The sequence below is a fragment of the Orycteropus afer genome, unplaced genomic scaffold (assembly GCF_000298275.1).
Source record: "Orycteropus afer afer isolate SDZICR_OR568_19922 unplaced genomic scaffold, OryAfe1.0 scaffold00247, whole genome shotgun sequence".
NCBI classification, from domain to species: Eukaryota; Metazoa; Chordata; class Mammalia; order Tubulidentata; family Orycteropodidae; genus Orycteropus; species Orycteropus afer.
The window spans coordinates 4,326,709-4,343,809 of NW_006921834.1; the positions used below are offsets into that span (position 1 = coordinate 4,326,709).

Consider the following 17,101-nt stretch of genomic DNA (forward strand, 5'->3'; position numbering starts at 1 on the left):
CTAAGAGAATTAACTTAACACATTGTGATTTACCTTGTTCACAGTCTGGCATATATTGAATTTTCAACAAGTGGATTTTTTATTATTATTATTACAAGTGGCCAGGATGGGAAAGGTATGGTTAAGTGTTTAGGTTCAGAGTCCAAGACCTGAGAATGGAGAGGGGAGGAGCAGATGGTGGGGGGGTGGTTTGGTCAGCAGCATCTGGCCAAGAATCTGGTTAGGTGGGGGGTTTGGGAACCCAGGTCTTCTCCAGGCCTGGTCCTGCCCTAGGTAGGGTGTTCCCTATGGTGATTAGCAGGGCAGGCAGATGGGCTGTGGCCAGACATGCCATTGAGATGAACTCAACAGAGTGGTCTTTGATCTTCTCCAGCCAAGCCCAGTTTTTGAAAGGGATAAAAATCAAGGAGGATTTGGGAGAGCTAGACTTTGAAGGATCCTCATTCCTTTGACATTCTTGCTCCTCTGACCCTCTGGTACCAGGTCCCACCATGACCCAACGATCCTCTGTCACCATCAAGTCAGGGGGCACCCGGAACTTCAGTGCTTCCTCAGCCAGCCTCCTTCCAGGCTGCCGGACCAGCTTCAGCTCTGTCTCCATGTCTCAGGGAGGGAAGAGCTTTGGGGGAGGGTTTGGAGGTGGTTTCGGCACCAGGAGCCTCCACAGCCTTGGTGGTAGCAAGAGAATCTCCATCACTGGGGGTTACCGTTCCAGCCGGGCCATCTGTGGAAGTGCTGGATATGGGCTAGGTCTCGGAGGCATGGGGTACAGAGTAGGGGGAGCTTGCAGTGGGTATGGATTTGGAGGTGGAATGACATCTGGAGCTGGAGGTATCCATGAGGTCACGGTCAACCAGAGTCTCCTCACTCCCCTCAACCTGGAGATCGATCCTTCTCTCCAAAAGGTGCGGAAGGAAGAGAAGGAGCAGATTAAGACACTCAACAACAAGTTTGCCTCCTTCATTGACAAGGTAAGATCTTAGGAGATGGGCAGCCTACTAATGGAGTGGAGAAGAAGTGGTTTCCCATTTTGTTGAGCAGAAAAATATCCATCCATCCCTAGACTCCAGAGCTCTCTGACTCACCACAAGAACACTGCTCTTTTGATGGATAGCAATCTTATATTTGGCTTAAAATTAGATGTAGGAAGGGGATGAGTTTGGATGGAAGGGGATGAAGGAAGGGAAAAGTTACAAGTTCAATTCACGGATCTGGGCTGAGGTCATTTTTTCTTGCCCTGTGTAACAGGGGCTGGTTTTCCTCCTGAGGCACAGGCATCTTCCAAGTGATTTGGATATGTCTGGGAGTTGAGTGGCAAGGGGTGCACTCAAAGAATTTTTCACTTTTCTTGCTGTGACAGGAAAGCTATAACTTCAGCCCTAAGTCAGCCCTGCTGTGTGGCCTGGAATCCCAGGGATTTCCCCAGCTGTGGGAGAGACTCATCTATGAAACATTCTACTTTGTACTACCACCACTGCACACTTGAGTTAGTTTTGTTTTTGTTTTTGCCTGGGAAGAAGAAATTCAAGAATCTGGATAATTCAGGCTCCATATCTGGGATTTGGAGAAAGAGTAGTAAACTAAGAGCTTGACTACTGGGAGTCATCCAACTTCTTGGGCCTCACTTGGATTGGACAGATGTACTGTAAAGTCCCTTGGAAAGTCTAACAGGTTATGAACTGTCACATCATATGGGCCCAGATCACTGAATATATAGACCTAACCAAAGAATGTTGTTGTTGTTGTTTGCCGTCGAGTCAGCCCCGACTCGTAGCGACACCTCCTTGGGTTTCTGAGGCAGTATCACTACGGAAGTAGGATTGCCCAACCTTCCTTCCGAGGAGTGGCTGGTGGGTTTGAACTGCCAGCCTTCTGGTGAGCAGTCAAGTGCCTTAGGCACTATGCTACCAGAGCTCCTAACCAAAGAATAGTGGTTCTTAAACTTTATTATCCCATGTAACCCCATCCTACCCAGCATCTTCACTAACAGAAATGAGATTCCTGGGAGCCTAACTGTGGAGGAAATCCTGTGGCCCTTCTTTTCCTTGATTCATCCAGAGGGCATGTGGGAATTGAGGGGAATGTTACTAGGGGGAACTTAGAGCTAGAGTTTCCATCTTTCTACTGATAACCAGAGATCTAGGGGAAGGGAAATATTTGTTAAAGACCCTCTTATAGGCAAGCTGCCATCTCCAAAGTCATGGAGGTCCTATCCCTACCTTCTCTGAGACTAGGTATCTTTCCACCTACAAGGACTTTGTTTGAGGGAAAGGTTATGTATAATCCCCAGGGCTACCTCCCAAGCTGAGGAACAGAAGGGTGTAACAAAAAAATCAAATTAGCACCATAGGACCAGAAGGAACTTGAAAGAGCTGAGAAAGGAAGAGGCTTGCCCAAGGCCCCACAACTAGTGAGGGACATGGCTGGGATTATGCCCAGGTCCTCTGAAAGAAATTCCAAACTGACCATTCTAGCATTCCTATAATGCGCTAGCAACTGAATCCAGATTCTAGAACTGGACTGAGCACACACAGAACGCCTGAGAAACCTTGTCAGAAAGAAATGAGTAGATCGGATTTTCTACCATGAACCTCCTGATCATTTAATGAGATTAAAAACCTCACCCAGGGGACCAGGTTTGCTGGTCCAATAGAGCCTGGTGGAACCACTGAGACTATGGCCCCTAGCTGCCCTTCAGGTCTGGAATTGAACCCACACCTGTGGTTTCCAGCCAAACAAAGTATAGGCATGTGAGTTAAACATTTATCTCAAGTAGACACATGCCTTGGAGAGAACAATCATGGGAGAAGGAAGGGCTGCTTATGCACAGGGAGACAGCTCAGGGCGCAGAAGAGTATGGAAGGATGGACACTGGGAAGAGGAAGTGGGAGGGGAGCTGTTGCATTGTAAATTTTAGTCAATGACATGACACAAAGTATATGTGAACTGGTGTACGAAAAGTGAATTTACTCTGTAAATCTTCACCAAATCAAAATAAAATTAAAAAAAAAAAAAAAAAACCTCACCCAGCAATACAATGGAGTGTTCTTTTCTTAAGCTACCATGTGTCAGTATGGTCTGGTGCTTTTAGGTAGTCTCCAGAACTTCTGGACTTTGCTACTTCCTCCCCACCCCCAAACCTAGCCACTGCCTGTCTTCCAAGCCCATTGCACCAACATTTGTGTAGCTCTCTAAATTCCAGGCAACTTCTAGGCTGAGGAAGACGAGGAGCCTGCCACCTGGGCTCTGAGGTCTTGCAGGAGCTCTCTGCACTGATAGGGGCTCCATATCCCACAGCCTTCTGGGAGGCTGCAACTGGAAGCTTTCATATTTTCTTATCTCTGACTGGTGCAGGTACGGTTCCTAGAGCAGCAGAACAAAGTCCTGGAGACCAAATGGAGCCTCCTACAAGATCAGAAAACCACCAGGATCAACATTGAGCCCATGTTTGAAGCCTACATCAACAATCTGAGACGTCAGCTGGAAGGCCTGGGTGGGGAGCGGACAAGGCTGGAGACGGAGCTGAAGAGCATGCAGGATGTGGTGGAGGACTTCAAGAACAAGTGAGTGGATACTCAGCCAGCTCCTGAGCTACAGCATCTGCCCTGGAGTCCCTGGGGAGCCACGGGGAGCGGGAGAACAGGATTTTCACTCCATAAGTGCTCACCCATGGGGCATGTACGCAGAATCAGAATTAGTCAAAGTAGAAAGAGAACTAGGACTGTGGGGTCAAGAATTTGGAGGCTTTGGGAGGAGATGAGGTTATAGATGACAATAATACATGTACAAAATGCTTAATACACACAACAATCCTTCAAATTCTGCAGATAATTAAAAGGAAGGCTATGAGACAGAAACACAAATGGAAACTCATGAGTTAAGATTTAAACCCCTAGAATCTTACTCTCCCATTCGTTCAATCAAATTCCATTGCTAGTATACACATTATACATTATGCATTCACCCTTACCCTGGCCAAGAGGCTAGGGGATCAATGAACAAAGAGACATTTGCTGCCTTCCCCTAGAAATACACACATCACATTAAACATACTGGGATGCTCATGCCTAAAGATATGAGTAAAATAAGTAACTCAATAATAAGATTTGGTTATGTTTGCAGATGATAGTAAGAAAACAGATTTTAGGATTGCACTGTCCAAAATGGTAGCCATATGTAGCTATTGAAATTTAAATTAATTAAAATTAAATTAAAAATCTGGCTCCTCAGTCACAATAGTCACATTTCAAATGCTCAGTTGCCACGTGGGGTTAGTGGGTTTTGTATTGGAGAGCATAGGTGTAGAGCATTTTCATCATCGCAGAAAGTGTGGACAGTGCTATAGAATCTAGATCAGTGGCTTTAGAATCTTGGTTCAACCAATTACTACTGAATGACTCAAAGAAAATTCTTTAACCTCTCTAAGTCTCAGTTCCTTTATCTGTTAAATGGGGCTATTAATGGTACTCACTTCATAGTGGGTTGTAAGTATTTTAAGTATCAACACTTGCATATAAAGTAATTGGCATATAAAGTTCTTATAAAGTGTTAGCTATTTTTACTGTATTTGTGATTAAGTATATGTGTGTAGTGATACAGAAAACAGAGGTAAATTCAGATGGATAATTTATAATCTATATCTAAACATGGAGTAAGAATGTTTTAGATCAAAGAAGTCTTCCTGGAGGAGGAGACTCATATTTCAGAAGGAAGGAGGGACAGAGGAGGGATATGGAGGGCATTCAATTGAAGAGTATCCACCTGGTGTCAAAGAGACCTCAGAGAAGTTCTGTGAGCTAGGACATACAGATGAGGACAGTTGTGTGGAGCTAGGTGAAGAAAAGATGTTCAGATTTCATAGCAAGGAAACTCAAGAGAACAATAAAGAAAAAAAAAAAAAAGCTCAATTTTCCCAGAAAACATTGGAGAAGGCACAGTACTGGAAAGTCAATGGCAGACAAGAGGTTTTCTCAGATGCTACTAGACAACAGAGGCAATACAAAAGCAGGGGAGATTCTGGTTACATACATAATGTGTGATACTACTCTGTAGTTTTAGAAGAAGATCTACATGCCATCTCATAGATGGAACACAACCTCAGAGATGTTAAGCAACCTGTTCAAGGTTGCTCAGCTGATAAGTGAAGGAATCAAGGCCCAAACCACAGCTAACCAGCAACATTAACCAGTCGTTCTCCAGTCAATTCTGATTCATGGCCACCCCATATGTGCCTGAGTAAGATTGTGCTCCATAGGGTTTTCAATGGTTAATTTTGGGGAGTAGATTGCCAGGCCTTTCTGCTGAGGCACCTCAGGGTAGGCTTGAACCTCTAACCTTTTGGTTAGGGCCAAGTATGTTAACCATTTGCACTACCCAAGGACTCGCCTAACAATGCTGAGAGGGTAGGACACTGATGCTTAGGAGGACTGAGTGAGGAATGGATGCCCTAGAACAGAAGTGAAACTTCCTTCCCAGAGATGAATGAGCAGGGAGCACTTTCATGTGCCTTTGGGGCAGGAGAGAAGTAAGGCTGCTGCTTGGGGACAAACTGAAGAACAAGAGAACTTTGTCTGGGAGGCTCTTATCAGCCTGAAGACTCCTTCTTAGGCCACAGTCCAGCATGGCTGATAACAGAACATAAGAACTTTTTGGGGAACAGGAGCCATGCCAGAGCCCGGGAGCCACCCCCCTCACTGCCTGTTTGGGTTAGAACAAAAATCGTGAAAAAAATTAACATAATAAAAAAGTGTTAAGCCTCAGAGGGGAAGCATGCATGCATGTGCCTTCATGGGGTCCAAGTCCTCTAAGACCAAAGCTGAGAAAAGAAACTGCAGAAAGAATGAGGGGTGGTTCTGTTTGATTGCTGTTGCTTGGGATTTTCTTTTTGTTTTGAGAGAGGTGGTTGTTTGTTGTATTGGGAATGGGTGAGGTATATACTTGCAACAAGACAGCTATGCTATATGAAGGCATTTTCCAGATCCGCTCTGGAGAAGCCCCCTTGCCTGCCCATCTACAACCCTCACTGTCCCAATCTCCCCCTCAGGCTACCTCTTCTCCTCACTAACATCAATTGACTCTCCGTTCTGTCCACAGGTACGAAGAAGAAATCAACAGGCGCACAGCTGCAGAGAATGAGTTTGTGGTGCTCAAGAAGGTGAGGCAAAAAGGACACTCCTCTGACTCCCAGGCCCAAGCAGCCTCTTAAGTAGTAATAACTGCCACTTTGCCAGTGGCCTTATAAACAAGGCCTTATTAACTTGTGGAACAGATCTTGGAAGGAGGTCTTGCTTTAGAAGTGAGAAAACTGAGGCTCAGAAACTTAAGTAAGTTGTCCAAGGTTACCCGGTAATTAGAACCCAAAGTTGCTTGGAAAACATTATACCAACTCCCAACCCTCATACAGTCCTGAGCAGAGAGAGTGGGGGAGAAATGAGCTTGTCCTGAGCTGCTCTTCCTTCAGGTTAGGCTCAGGAGGGCTGGGCCAGGAAGGCAGAATGAACTCCATGGAGTTCTGGACCTTTCTGCTTAGTGGCACCAGGTAGAAGTCATTAAGCTAGGGAAGGAGAATGGAGCAACAAGATTGCTTGTTGAAGGGGAGAGGTTGGGAGTAGAAGGGGAAGCCACCTCAGCCTTCAAGGAGAAGCTTGGAAAGCCCAGAGGCCCAATGGCCCAGGATGGGGATTAGCCTCACCATGCAAAGGTGACATAGGGAACCTTCACCCATGGCGCCAGCTGATAAGCAGGCATTCCCTGAAAGCCCTGGTTCTCACACAGTTTGAAACACAACCCACCCCCAAAAAAAAACTCCACTCCATGTCCTAGAATAAAGAAATCCCTTCATTCCCATGAGTAAAATTCTCCCCCCTAACTCATCACCTGAGGAGGCTGATGAAGAAAGGGGAAACTAAGGCTAATGGTGTGTTCTGTTCTCCAGGATGTAGATGCTGCCTACATGAACAAGGTGGAGCTGGAGGCCAAGGTGGACGCTCTGACCGATGAGATTAACTTCCTGAGAGCCTTCTATGAGGCGGTGAGGAGTGCCTGGACTCACCTTAAGGAGGGCTGGTGGTTGGTGGGCACAGAGACCACTAGATCCTTCCGTCGTCTCTCTGCTTTTCACCCCAGTCCTGGGTTGGAATTCATTGGACAGATGTTGCTTCCCCTATCAGAGAAAATGAAGTTCCCTGGGGCTGGGGAGAAATTCAGTCTTAACCACTTGGACCAAGTATGTTCTACTGTCAGACAAAACAACAGCTTCCTATAATTGAAATATGCTGGTTTCCAGAAGACTCTCTGAGCATCCTGGCTCCCCTGGCCCAGCCCATATTTACCTGTTGCTCTTCCTAGAGCAGCTGCTTTAAGATGAATTCACAAATTCAGTGGCAATTAGTAAGCCCTCAGGTGCTTCTAGAAGGACACAACCCAGTTGCCTGGTTTTAGGTAGGACATAAAATTTTGCATTTCTTGCAAGTTCCCAAGTGATGCAAATGTAGCTGGTCCAAGGATCACATTTTGGGAACCACTGCTTCAGATGATTCTTAAAAGGAAATATTAAATTAATTGTGAGTTTACTATTTCAAAAATAATCTTACACAGACATTAATTTATTTAATCCTCATGAAAATCCTAAGAGGTCAGTATTATGATTATCCCCTCTGAGGCTCAGAGATGTTATATAATTCACCTGGGTTGAATTTTTCAACCTGGTGTCCTTTCTGCTGTTTTGAGCTGATTTTTCATTTCCCATCCCCAAGAAGCAAGGAGGTGCCTAGTTGGGAAATAGTATTGAGAAGAGGCAGAGCTTTCTGGCTCTTTCTTACTCATTTGTCTTTCACAAGATGATTTCTTTATTTAGTGTGAAGAGAGATGGATTCTCAGAACATGAGACACCATGACAAAGTGCATTTCCTTGGCAACAGGCGTGACTTCTAGAGAATCTGGCTAGTATCACCTGTGCTGCTGCTCACTCTGGGTAGATTGGCTGATGATGAAGGACAGGTGTAAACTCAAAGACCTCCTTAGTGTCTTTTTTGGCCCTTACAGACCTAAGTAGGATGTTCCACCCCAGCAGTGTAAGTGAGACCCTTAATGCCAGGATCTGTTCTGAAGGTCAGGCCACAATCTCCCAACACACACACACATACATACACACACACACCACACACCCTGCTCAGCTTTCCCATTTTTTGCCTATTACAGGAGTTGGCTCAGCTTCAGGCCCAGATATCTGAGACCTCTGTGGTCTTGTCCATGGACAACAACCGCTGCCTAGACCTGGACAGCATCATCTCTGAGGTCAAGGCCCAGTATGAGGACATTGCCAACCGCAGTCGGGCCGAGGCTGAGTCCTGGTACCAAACCAAGGTGAGGTGTCAAGCCAAGTCAACTCAACAGGCCAAGAGCAATAGGTCCAAGCAAAACCAGAGTTACAAAAATAAATAAGACAAGGGCCTTGTCCTCTGGGACCCCAAGCCTGGTGGGCTGAAGGGATGTGAGTTAAGTTTGGAGCTTACCCTCTGTTCTGAGCATGGCTTTGATGCAACACCATCAGAACCTGGGGGAATAGGCCGAACAAGGCAAGAGGTAGTCAGGCTTTCTGCCAAGAGGAGAAGGACACACATCCCATACCTATAGCACAGGAACAAGGGGAAGCTGGACAGTAGTGACCATCAATTACAGTAGGGAGTGACAGAAGGGGAATGAGAAGAGATTTTTGCCTCCTATAGGAGCTCTGGTAGCATAGTGGCTAAAGCACTTGACTGCTAACCAGAAGGCTGGTGGTTCAAACCCACCAGCCACTCCTCGGAAGGAAGGTTGGGCAATCCTACTTCTGTAGTGATACTGCCTCGGAAACCCAAGGAGGGATCGCTATGAGTCGGGGCCGACTCGACGGCAAACAACAACATAAGAGGCTAGAGGGTCCAGAGAAAAGAGGTGGAAGTGCCTGCCAGCTGAGAAGCTGGGGGACTTCCTAGCTGAGCAGAAAACAGCTGAGCAGACAAAGTTTCGGCAAAACTCACAGAGTGAGATTTTCCAGGATAGAGCAAACACTCCAAGCTGGAGAGTCATTTGAGGATGCAAAGAGGTGGTGCCAAGGAAATTAAATACAAAGAAGCTTAAAAGTCAGAGAGTAATGGGCATTGCAGATGCCACATGATGCTGAGTTGGTGAGGATGATATGTGTGGTGTTAGGGAGTGGAGGGCAGACCGAACACAGAGAGAAGGGACGCACACTGCCACGGCTGTGGACATGGAAAGCGAGAGTCAGAGACAAGAGCCAATGCAGAAAACAGTGTGTCAGACTTCAGTATGGAATTTTGGGGCAAGGAGAGACTTCTAACCACATTTTAAAAGCCTGTTGGAATGTGGTTTGCAGCTGAGTTTCAGGATAGGTGATGGAGATAGCATAATTGTTCTCCATAATCTGATGGGGAATTTTTTAAATGTCTGGGAAAGGAGGGAGCAGAAGAGAAATAGAAGAAATAAGATGCATAAGTAACAAAATGGAGAGGGCCAGGAACTTTCAAGGGACAAGGTAAAGTTGATTCAGCTTTAATTTGCATGAGTTGCATTTGTTCCATCACCTCCCCCAAATCTTCAAGTAAAGTTGGCTTTACAGACAAAAAAAAAAGAAGAAGAAGAAGAAGAAGAAAAATAAAAAGCCAACTGAGCCCAAGGAAGTCCCAGACTTTTCCTCCCTGCCCTTGACCATCCCTGCCTCCTGTGTGTATTCTCACACAAGGCCTCCTTCTCCCCCCAGTACGAGGAGCTGCAGCGGTCTGCTGGCCGGCACGGGGATGACCTCCGCACCACCAAGATGGAGATCTCTGAGCTGAACCGTATGATCCAGAGGCTGCGCTCTGAGATTGATAATCTGAAGAAGCAGGTAAGGCAGAGACAGTAGGACTAGTCCTGGCGGTGCTCCTGCCTCCACACACTATGCCTGGTCCTAAATCCACCCATGGAGTGAAGCCATCCCCAGTGAGTGACCTCTCCAGATTGTAATTGTGTTGTTCCCTAGCCAGCTAGGAATGCCAGGACACTCCTTCTGAGATGAATCTCACATCAGTGCCTCTAGAAAAGGTTCTGGCTTCTGGAGGCATAGGTAGCAAAACCTTGACTTGCTTCATTTACCCACTATCCACAGAAGTTCAGAAACTATAAGGGCCTCAAAAACACATTTTCTCCATTATCTCATATATTGTCCAAGGTAGACCGTAATTCAGATTACTTTTAAAGATGGTGATGCCCCAACTTCCTCTGCATTAAATCCATTTTAGGAGATTTCTCTAGGGGTGTGCCTAAAGCCCACAGCACACTGCATCCTCTGTGAATGATCTCATGCACTTCTATCTCCTCCCTGCAGTGCGCTTCGCTCCAGGCTGCAATCGCTGATGCCGAGCAGCGGGGGGAGCTGGCCCTCAAGGATGCCAAGCACAAGCTGGCTGAGCTGGAGGATGCCCTACAGAAGGCCAAGCAGGACATGGCCCGGATGGTGCGCGAATACCAGGAGCTGATGAATGTCAAGCTGGCCCTGGACATTGAGATTGCCACATACCGCAAGCTGCTGGAGGGCGAGGAATGCAGGTGGGTTACCTTCTCCCCCCTCCCCAGGTTCCAACAAGGGAACCAAAGCACCACTATAGCAGTTGCCCAGAGATCACTTGGGACCCACGATATCAGGCCACTGGATAGAAATCCCAAAGACTAGGTTCAAGTGCAACTGCTCCCATAGAAGTATCCTTCAGTTACAATCCCTCCTCCAGCTACTGTTGGACCCAGGGTAGGGGGTCCAGGGCTTTAAGGGAGTGGTGTCCATGGCTACCTGGTAGGCCATAACCAGGACCATTTCTGCCCAGTTCTGTAACTAATGACACTGCAGTTGGGAAAAGCCCCAGTGACTCTGCACTTCCCCAGAGATGCTCTATAAATGACTGGCTTACTCTATCTGTCTGGCATGGGCCCTTCAACCCATTTCTCTCTATATTTTTAACTTGGTCTATTCTAGGTTTCCTGCCACATACTCATATTAGCTTCCTAAAGTTAATGAAGTGAATAAAAAGCTTGTTAAGCGCTCAGTATAGTTTCTGGCATCCAGTAAAAACTCCGTACTGTTAATGGTTTAGATAGAAAGAACTCCATGCTCTTTTAACTTCTCTGCAATGAAATGTCTCTTTCTCTCCCCATCTGCAACAGACTCACTGGAGAAGGTGTTGGAGCTGTGAATATCTGTGAGTACATGTCTTGGGGTGATAGAAAAAGGGGCAGACAATGACATAATGGCGTAACTAATTAGGATTTACTGGCTAGAGAATGACCAATTTGCAGATGTCATTAAGACCCTCTTACAGCCTCTGTAACCAGTTGCTGTTGAGTCAATTCTGACTCATGGTGACCTCATATGTGCCAGAGTAGAACTGTGCTCTGTAAGTTTTCAATGACTGATTTTTGGAAGTAGACTGCTAGCCTTTTTCCCTAGGCACCTCTGGGTGGACTCCAAATGCCAACCTTTTGGTTAGCAGCTGAGTACGTAATGGTAAATTTTTGCCTTCCAGGAGGAAGAGCCAGGTTCTATTCCTGGCCGATGCATCCCATGCATAGCCACCACTCATCTGTCAAGGGAGACATGTATATCACTGGGAAGCTAAACAGGTGTCAGCAGGGCTCCCAGACTAAGATAGACTAGGAAGGCTTGGTGATCTACTTCTGAAAATACACCAATGGAATCCCTTTGGATCACAATAGCACCATCCAACACCCACCACTGTGCATGAGGTGCCCATGAGTCAGGGAGCAATTCAATGGCAGCTAACAAGGGGCTCTGTGGAAACCCCCTCCCTCTTTTTTGACCCCTCTTCCCAGTGGGGCCAAGAGAACTTTTCAGAAGTAGGACATTCCACGTCACTAAAGGAGAAGTTAAAGTGGAACTCAGTGACTCTTCTCCTCACTCTGGAATAATCTCCCCAGAGACTGAGGATGACTCTTCACCCCCAGGGGTGATCCTAGTCAGGTCACATATCCACAGGAATGTGACTCCCCCCAAGAAACTGACACAAGAGGATCACAGTTATGGGACAGAATTCCTCACAGAGTAGTGGTCTCCAATTTAATGCCTGATTTCTCAGCTGAGTTCTGGCAGGAACTCAAACTAACAAACAAGAGTCTACTAAACTGGTTAAATGGAAAGACCTACATTTAGATTTTAAACTAATTAACTGAGCAAGTAGAGCAGTGACTGACCTGGCTTGGTCTCAGCTCACAGGAAGGACTCCGGGAGGATTACTCTCACAGAATGACCCACCAGGACTAAGGGGCCTGTTAAAAAGCTCAGCACCTAGGAAGCATTAATAGAAGCATAGAGTCCTGGTCAAGGGAAGTAAAATCCCTGTAGGTCCCCTGTGGATCAGACTACATTAGGGAAGCTACAAACCAGGGTAGTGAAAGAGCTCAAAACCAGATAATAAAAGGAAAAGGAATGTTCGTTTGGAGAAACGGGCCCTGAGAGGCAGGCCAGATGGACATCTTCAAATGTTTGGTAGGCTTTGGAGAGGTGCACCTTGAGGTGATGAGCGCCACATTGCAGAAAGTATTAGAACAGAAGCTGAGTGCTCTCAGGGATGTTGTAGTGGGATTTCAATACTGGAGGCCAGGTTCATCTAGATAACTGTAGGGCTTCTTCCAAGATGGGAGACTATGATTCTATAACAGTGATACAGAAGGAATGAACACAACATAGGAACCTAAAGGCTGAGTTTTTGGCTTTGGACATGCCACTTGATCTCTTTGTGCCCCTATTTTTTCCCCTATAAAATGGGGGTGCTCATAGTCATGGTGTCCTCTCAGGCCTGTTGTAGAAGTCACAGCTTTGAATGAACTTTGAAAGTTGTGATGCCCTGTACAGATACACGTACTGTGGCAGTGTATGATGGGAGGGTGAGCCCTGGCCTCCTTCTCTGACTCTGTGGTTCTCAGGATCCTGAGGAAATTCCTGGTCCCTGAGGCCCTGAGGGAAGAGAGGGTTAGCCAGGAGCAAGGCACAATGGAAGGGGAACACATGGCAACAAAGGGTGTTCAGTTGGGGACGTGCATCTTGGAAAACCTGGAGAAGACTGCCAATGGGCCTTGTGACTTCTCTCCACAGCCGTGGTCTCTTCCTCTGGAGGTACAGGCTACAGTGGGGGCGGAGGCCTCTGTATGGGCGGAAGTGGCTACGGCAGTGGCCTCTGCTACAGCGGAGGGGGCGGCGGCTTCAGCTCCACCAGCAGCCGCAGTGTTGGTGGGAGCAGCTCCAGCATGCGCATCATCTCCAAGACCTCTTCCACCAAGAAGAGTTACAGGAGCTAAAGTGCCCCAACTGCCTTGGCTACATCCCCTGAATGCCTCCCCCTTGATGCTTTGCTGACACCACATCCATTTAAAAAAAAAAAAAACCAGGAGGCACGAGGAGCAGGAAAGTGGCCTGTGAGTTCTAAGGTCACCATATCCACCCTTCTGCCTCCAGACAGGTCCCCATAGAGCTATCCCAGTTGCTCCTCATCTCAGAGCCTTCCAGGGTCCAAAGGCATTTGTTCCAACTAGCACTCACTCAACAACTTCACCCTAGGCTAGGATCTGAGGAGATTCAGAGACGAGGACAGCCTTTGTCCTTAAGAAGCTTCTAGAGTAGACATGTAGTTGGCTTTTGTCCTCCTGTCTAACCCAGATCCACTGCAACCACAAACTGATTTCTCTTCCTCAGTTCTTCATATGGTAGCTTAGAAATGACCTTGATGTTCCAAAGTAGTTCAATGCAGTCTAGGTCAGAGTTTTCATGTGTATTGTTTCTAATGGCAGACAGGAAAGATCCTTATAAATTGTGTCATGTGGATTGCCTCTTCTCCTCCTCCCTTCCTGTCCTAGTCCAGGTTCCCAGCCACTTCCCTAACAACTTGCACGAGCACAATATTTGAATGAGAAATCAACAGCCTATAACATATTGTCAACTCTTGATTATTCACTAGAATGGAATAAAACCAAACCAAACTCACTGTCATTAAGTCGAATCCGACTCACAGCAACCCCTCCTTGGGTTTCGGAGGCAGTATCTCTATGGAAGTAGATTGACCCATCTTCCTTCCGAGGAGTGGTTGGTGGGTTTGAACCTCCAGCCTTCTGGTTAGCGATCAAATGCCTTAGGCACTACACCACCAGAGCTCCTAAGATGGAATAGTTTTTATCAAAAATCCAAAAGTTCTTCATGGCTTGGGACTGTATTAAATAATATTTTGTACCCAAATATTTTCCAAATAAGCCTCATGTAAGGCAGTATTAAAATTGCTGTCCCTAAACAGAAATGTCCTATTGATGAGGGGAAAGGAGACAAGCTCATGGGAGGATGTGAGGAGGGTAGCTCAGCCCAAAACACCTGCAATAGATGTTCCACAAAAAGGACTCAGTTAGCCTGTATTGGGAATTGCTTTGTGAGGCTCCTCCTCCAGAATAGTCATCCAGGCTCAGGACTTTTCCTCTTTGCATTGTGCTAGCCATGTGTTTCCTCTAGGAAGTTGTCTTTCCTTGACCTTACCTCCTTCCTCCTACCACCCTCTTGTGTCCCTTCTTGCTCAGCTCCTCTCCTTTCCTCTTTTCTCCTTCTTTTCCTCTCTTTTCTTCTCTTACTCTATCTATTTGGCAATATAATTCTTGCTGTGTTTCTCCTCTGTCCTGTCTTTTTCTCTCCCCTATCTCTGAAATGTCACTCTTCTCCACCAACTTGCCTATACCCAACTCTGGCTGGAACTGAAGTGCTCTCTGTCAGTGCATCTAATTCCCTGCCGCAGAGAGAAGGCCCAAGATAGCAAACTTGGAGGGGCAAGTTCCTCATTTGATGTTTTTCCTTGTTCTGAAGGGGCATGTTAAGAAAGCAGAGGTAGGATAGGGGTGGAATGGAGGAAGAGTGGGGTAGGCACAGAGATCTTGTGAGGCTGGCCTTCATGGTGTGGTTTTCCTATTTAGTCTGAACAGTTGTAAACCCTCCAAACACCTTCCATTTATTCAAGGCCAAATGCATTCTGACGGCCTGTAGAAAATGTCTGCCAGAGTACTGACATGAAGACTGGAAAGTCAACTATTTAAGAAAAAAATCATGTCATTTCAACTCCACTTGTTCCATTATGCTTACCTGTTTCCTGAAATTGCTTCAATAAAATGTCACTGAGCTCTCTAGGTGTTGACTGAGTCTTTGTCTCACATTCAGAGAGCAACCTTGCAACTGATGGGCTCTGAAAAGAGATGCCTTCCCCACATGAGGAATCCTTTGAAATGTGCTCCCCTGCTCTCTCGAGCTCTGGTCCTGGACTCCAGGGAGCCCAACACAAGTCAATGAGATCATCCTCTGGCCTGGCTGTGGCAGACAACGCTCTCCTGTGTTCACAGCTCTCCAATAAACCCTGCCTTCCAGTTCTTCCCACTATTATACTCATTCTGTCTGATAGGAAACGGCTGTGCTCTCTGATCTGGCCTCAACATTATTATCACGTTTAACACTGTTTCCCAGGCCCACTTCTGTGGTATGTACTGCAGGGCAAAATGAGAATCCCCTTCCCTGACATCATGCAGTTAGACAATGCCCCACTACAAATTCTTCTTGCCACCATCACCCATGGTCTCTTGCTACACCTATTACCTCCCTAAACCTTGATCTTCCCTTTCATACTCTGGAACCCAAAGTCAAGACTATTAAAGAGGCTGCTGTTGTTGCTACCTGCCACGGAGTCAGCCCCTGGCTCACTGTGGCCCCATGCACAATGGAAACAAATATGACCCAGTCCTGTACCATCTCCACGATCAGTGGCAGGTCAGACCGCTGTGATCCATACGGTTTCACTCACTGACTTTCGGAAGTAGATCACCCAGTCTTTCTTTCTAGTCCATCTTAGTCTGAAACTCCCCCTGAAACCTGCACAGCATTATAGCAACAGGCAACTGAGAATTCCAGAGGTCCAAGGAACTTTTGAATTCCATCTCCTAATCTCCAAGTGGGAAAGGTGAAGAACAGAGACGTCACAACACAGAATGGTGGCCCATTCCCAATTCCTAACCCCAGGCTTCTCTCCCTCAGAGCAACAGAACACAGTGATGTCAGAAAGAATAGGATTGAATCCCAATCTAATCCCATACCAACCTTGTGACTTTGGGAAGAGTAACCACTCAGCTTCTCAGTAATAGTAACTATGCCATAGTGTTATCATAACAATTAAATGAGATAATGAATGTAAAGTGCTGAGTGTGGTCCCAGCACATAGTAAGCACCCAATAAATGTTGCTGTTATTATTATTAGCTTGATTTTACCTGGGGGAAAAAAATGACAATGTGGAAGAGAAAGACCAGTCTGCCACAATGGAGGTTTCACTGATGAAATTGATGAAAAAGAGGAGGAAAGAAAAATAGAAAGGGACTTTAAGCACCTCCAAATGGTTGTGTCTGTGACCCAGATGCTTGGGGGGAAAGCTTGTATCCTGCATCCACCTGAAAAATCCCTGAGCGCATTGGCTGTCACCAGAGATGTCCTCAGGCTACAGCAGGCTCTGTCCACCTCAGGAAGACTCAGAAAGGCCTGGGAAGGAAGGAAAAGGAACATGATGGAATTGGAACCCCAGCGCTAATGGATGAAATCAGTACCTAAGTTGGAGTGGCCCAAATAGCCTTGGGGAGGAAGAATGTGCCTTTCTCGCCTCCCTTAAGCACAAAGCACCTTCACTTGAGTCCCCTGTACCCCTTTTTTACTAAATGGCTCCAGAGAGAAAAGTCAATGCCTGGAGCCTGGCTGCCCTCAGGAGCCCTGATGGGAAAGAGGGTAGCTCAGCCAGAGGCAGGACCCCACCTTCCTGAGGAGGGGAAGGTCTAGCCTGCTGTAGGAAGTCTTCTCCCATCCCAAAACTTTTGCTCCCTTGGAACCTCAAGGATAACCTAGGAGTCCATGGAGTCCACTTAGGTCTGGTGCATACTTAGAAAAACATAAAAACAGCCTTGGGAAAATAGAGCATCCTTAAGCCTCTCTAATTTGCCCTGTAATCCCAAGAGAGTCAAGGTATATAATTCATACTTCTCCCTCCCCTCCTATGA

General features: G+C 46.5%; 1 protein-coding gene across 1 annotated transcript; it reads left to right on the plus strand.

The window, feature by feature from the left end:
- Positions 1–491: 491 nt before the first annotated feature.
- On the plus strand, positions 492–13,344 carry LOC103204375 (keratin, type II cytoskeletal 5-like). The gene is made up of 9 exons (XM_007949565.1): positions 492–971; positions 3,355–3,563; positions 6,094–6,154; positions 6,935–7,030; positions 8,200–8,364; positions 9,761–9,886; positions 10,367–10,587; positions 11,197–11,231; positions 13,142–13,344. The coding sequence occupies exons 1-9, from the start codon at positions 492–494 to the stop codon at positions 13,342–13,344; spliced, it is 1,596 nt and encodes a 531-aa protein (XP_007947756.1).
- Positions 13,345–17,101: the final 3,757 nt, after the last annotated feature.

Bases quoted from the DNA above. Each gene is read 5' to 3' on its own strand.
- LOC103204375 (XM_007949565.1), top strand. From the start codon at position 492: ATGACCCAACGATCCTCTGTCACCATCAAGTCAGGGGGCACCCGGAAC. The intron at 972-3,354 runs GTAAGATCTTAG...TGACTGGTGCAG, and splicing joins TTGCCTCCTTCATTGACAAG to GTACGGTTCCTAGAGCAGCA. The intron at 10,588-11,196 runs GTGGGTTACCTT...CATCTGCAACAG, and splicing joins CTGGAGGGCGAGGAATGCAG to ACTCACTGGAGAAGGTGTTG.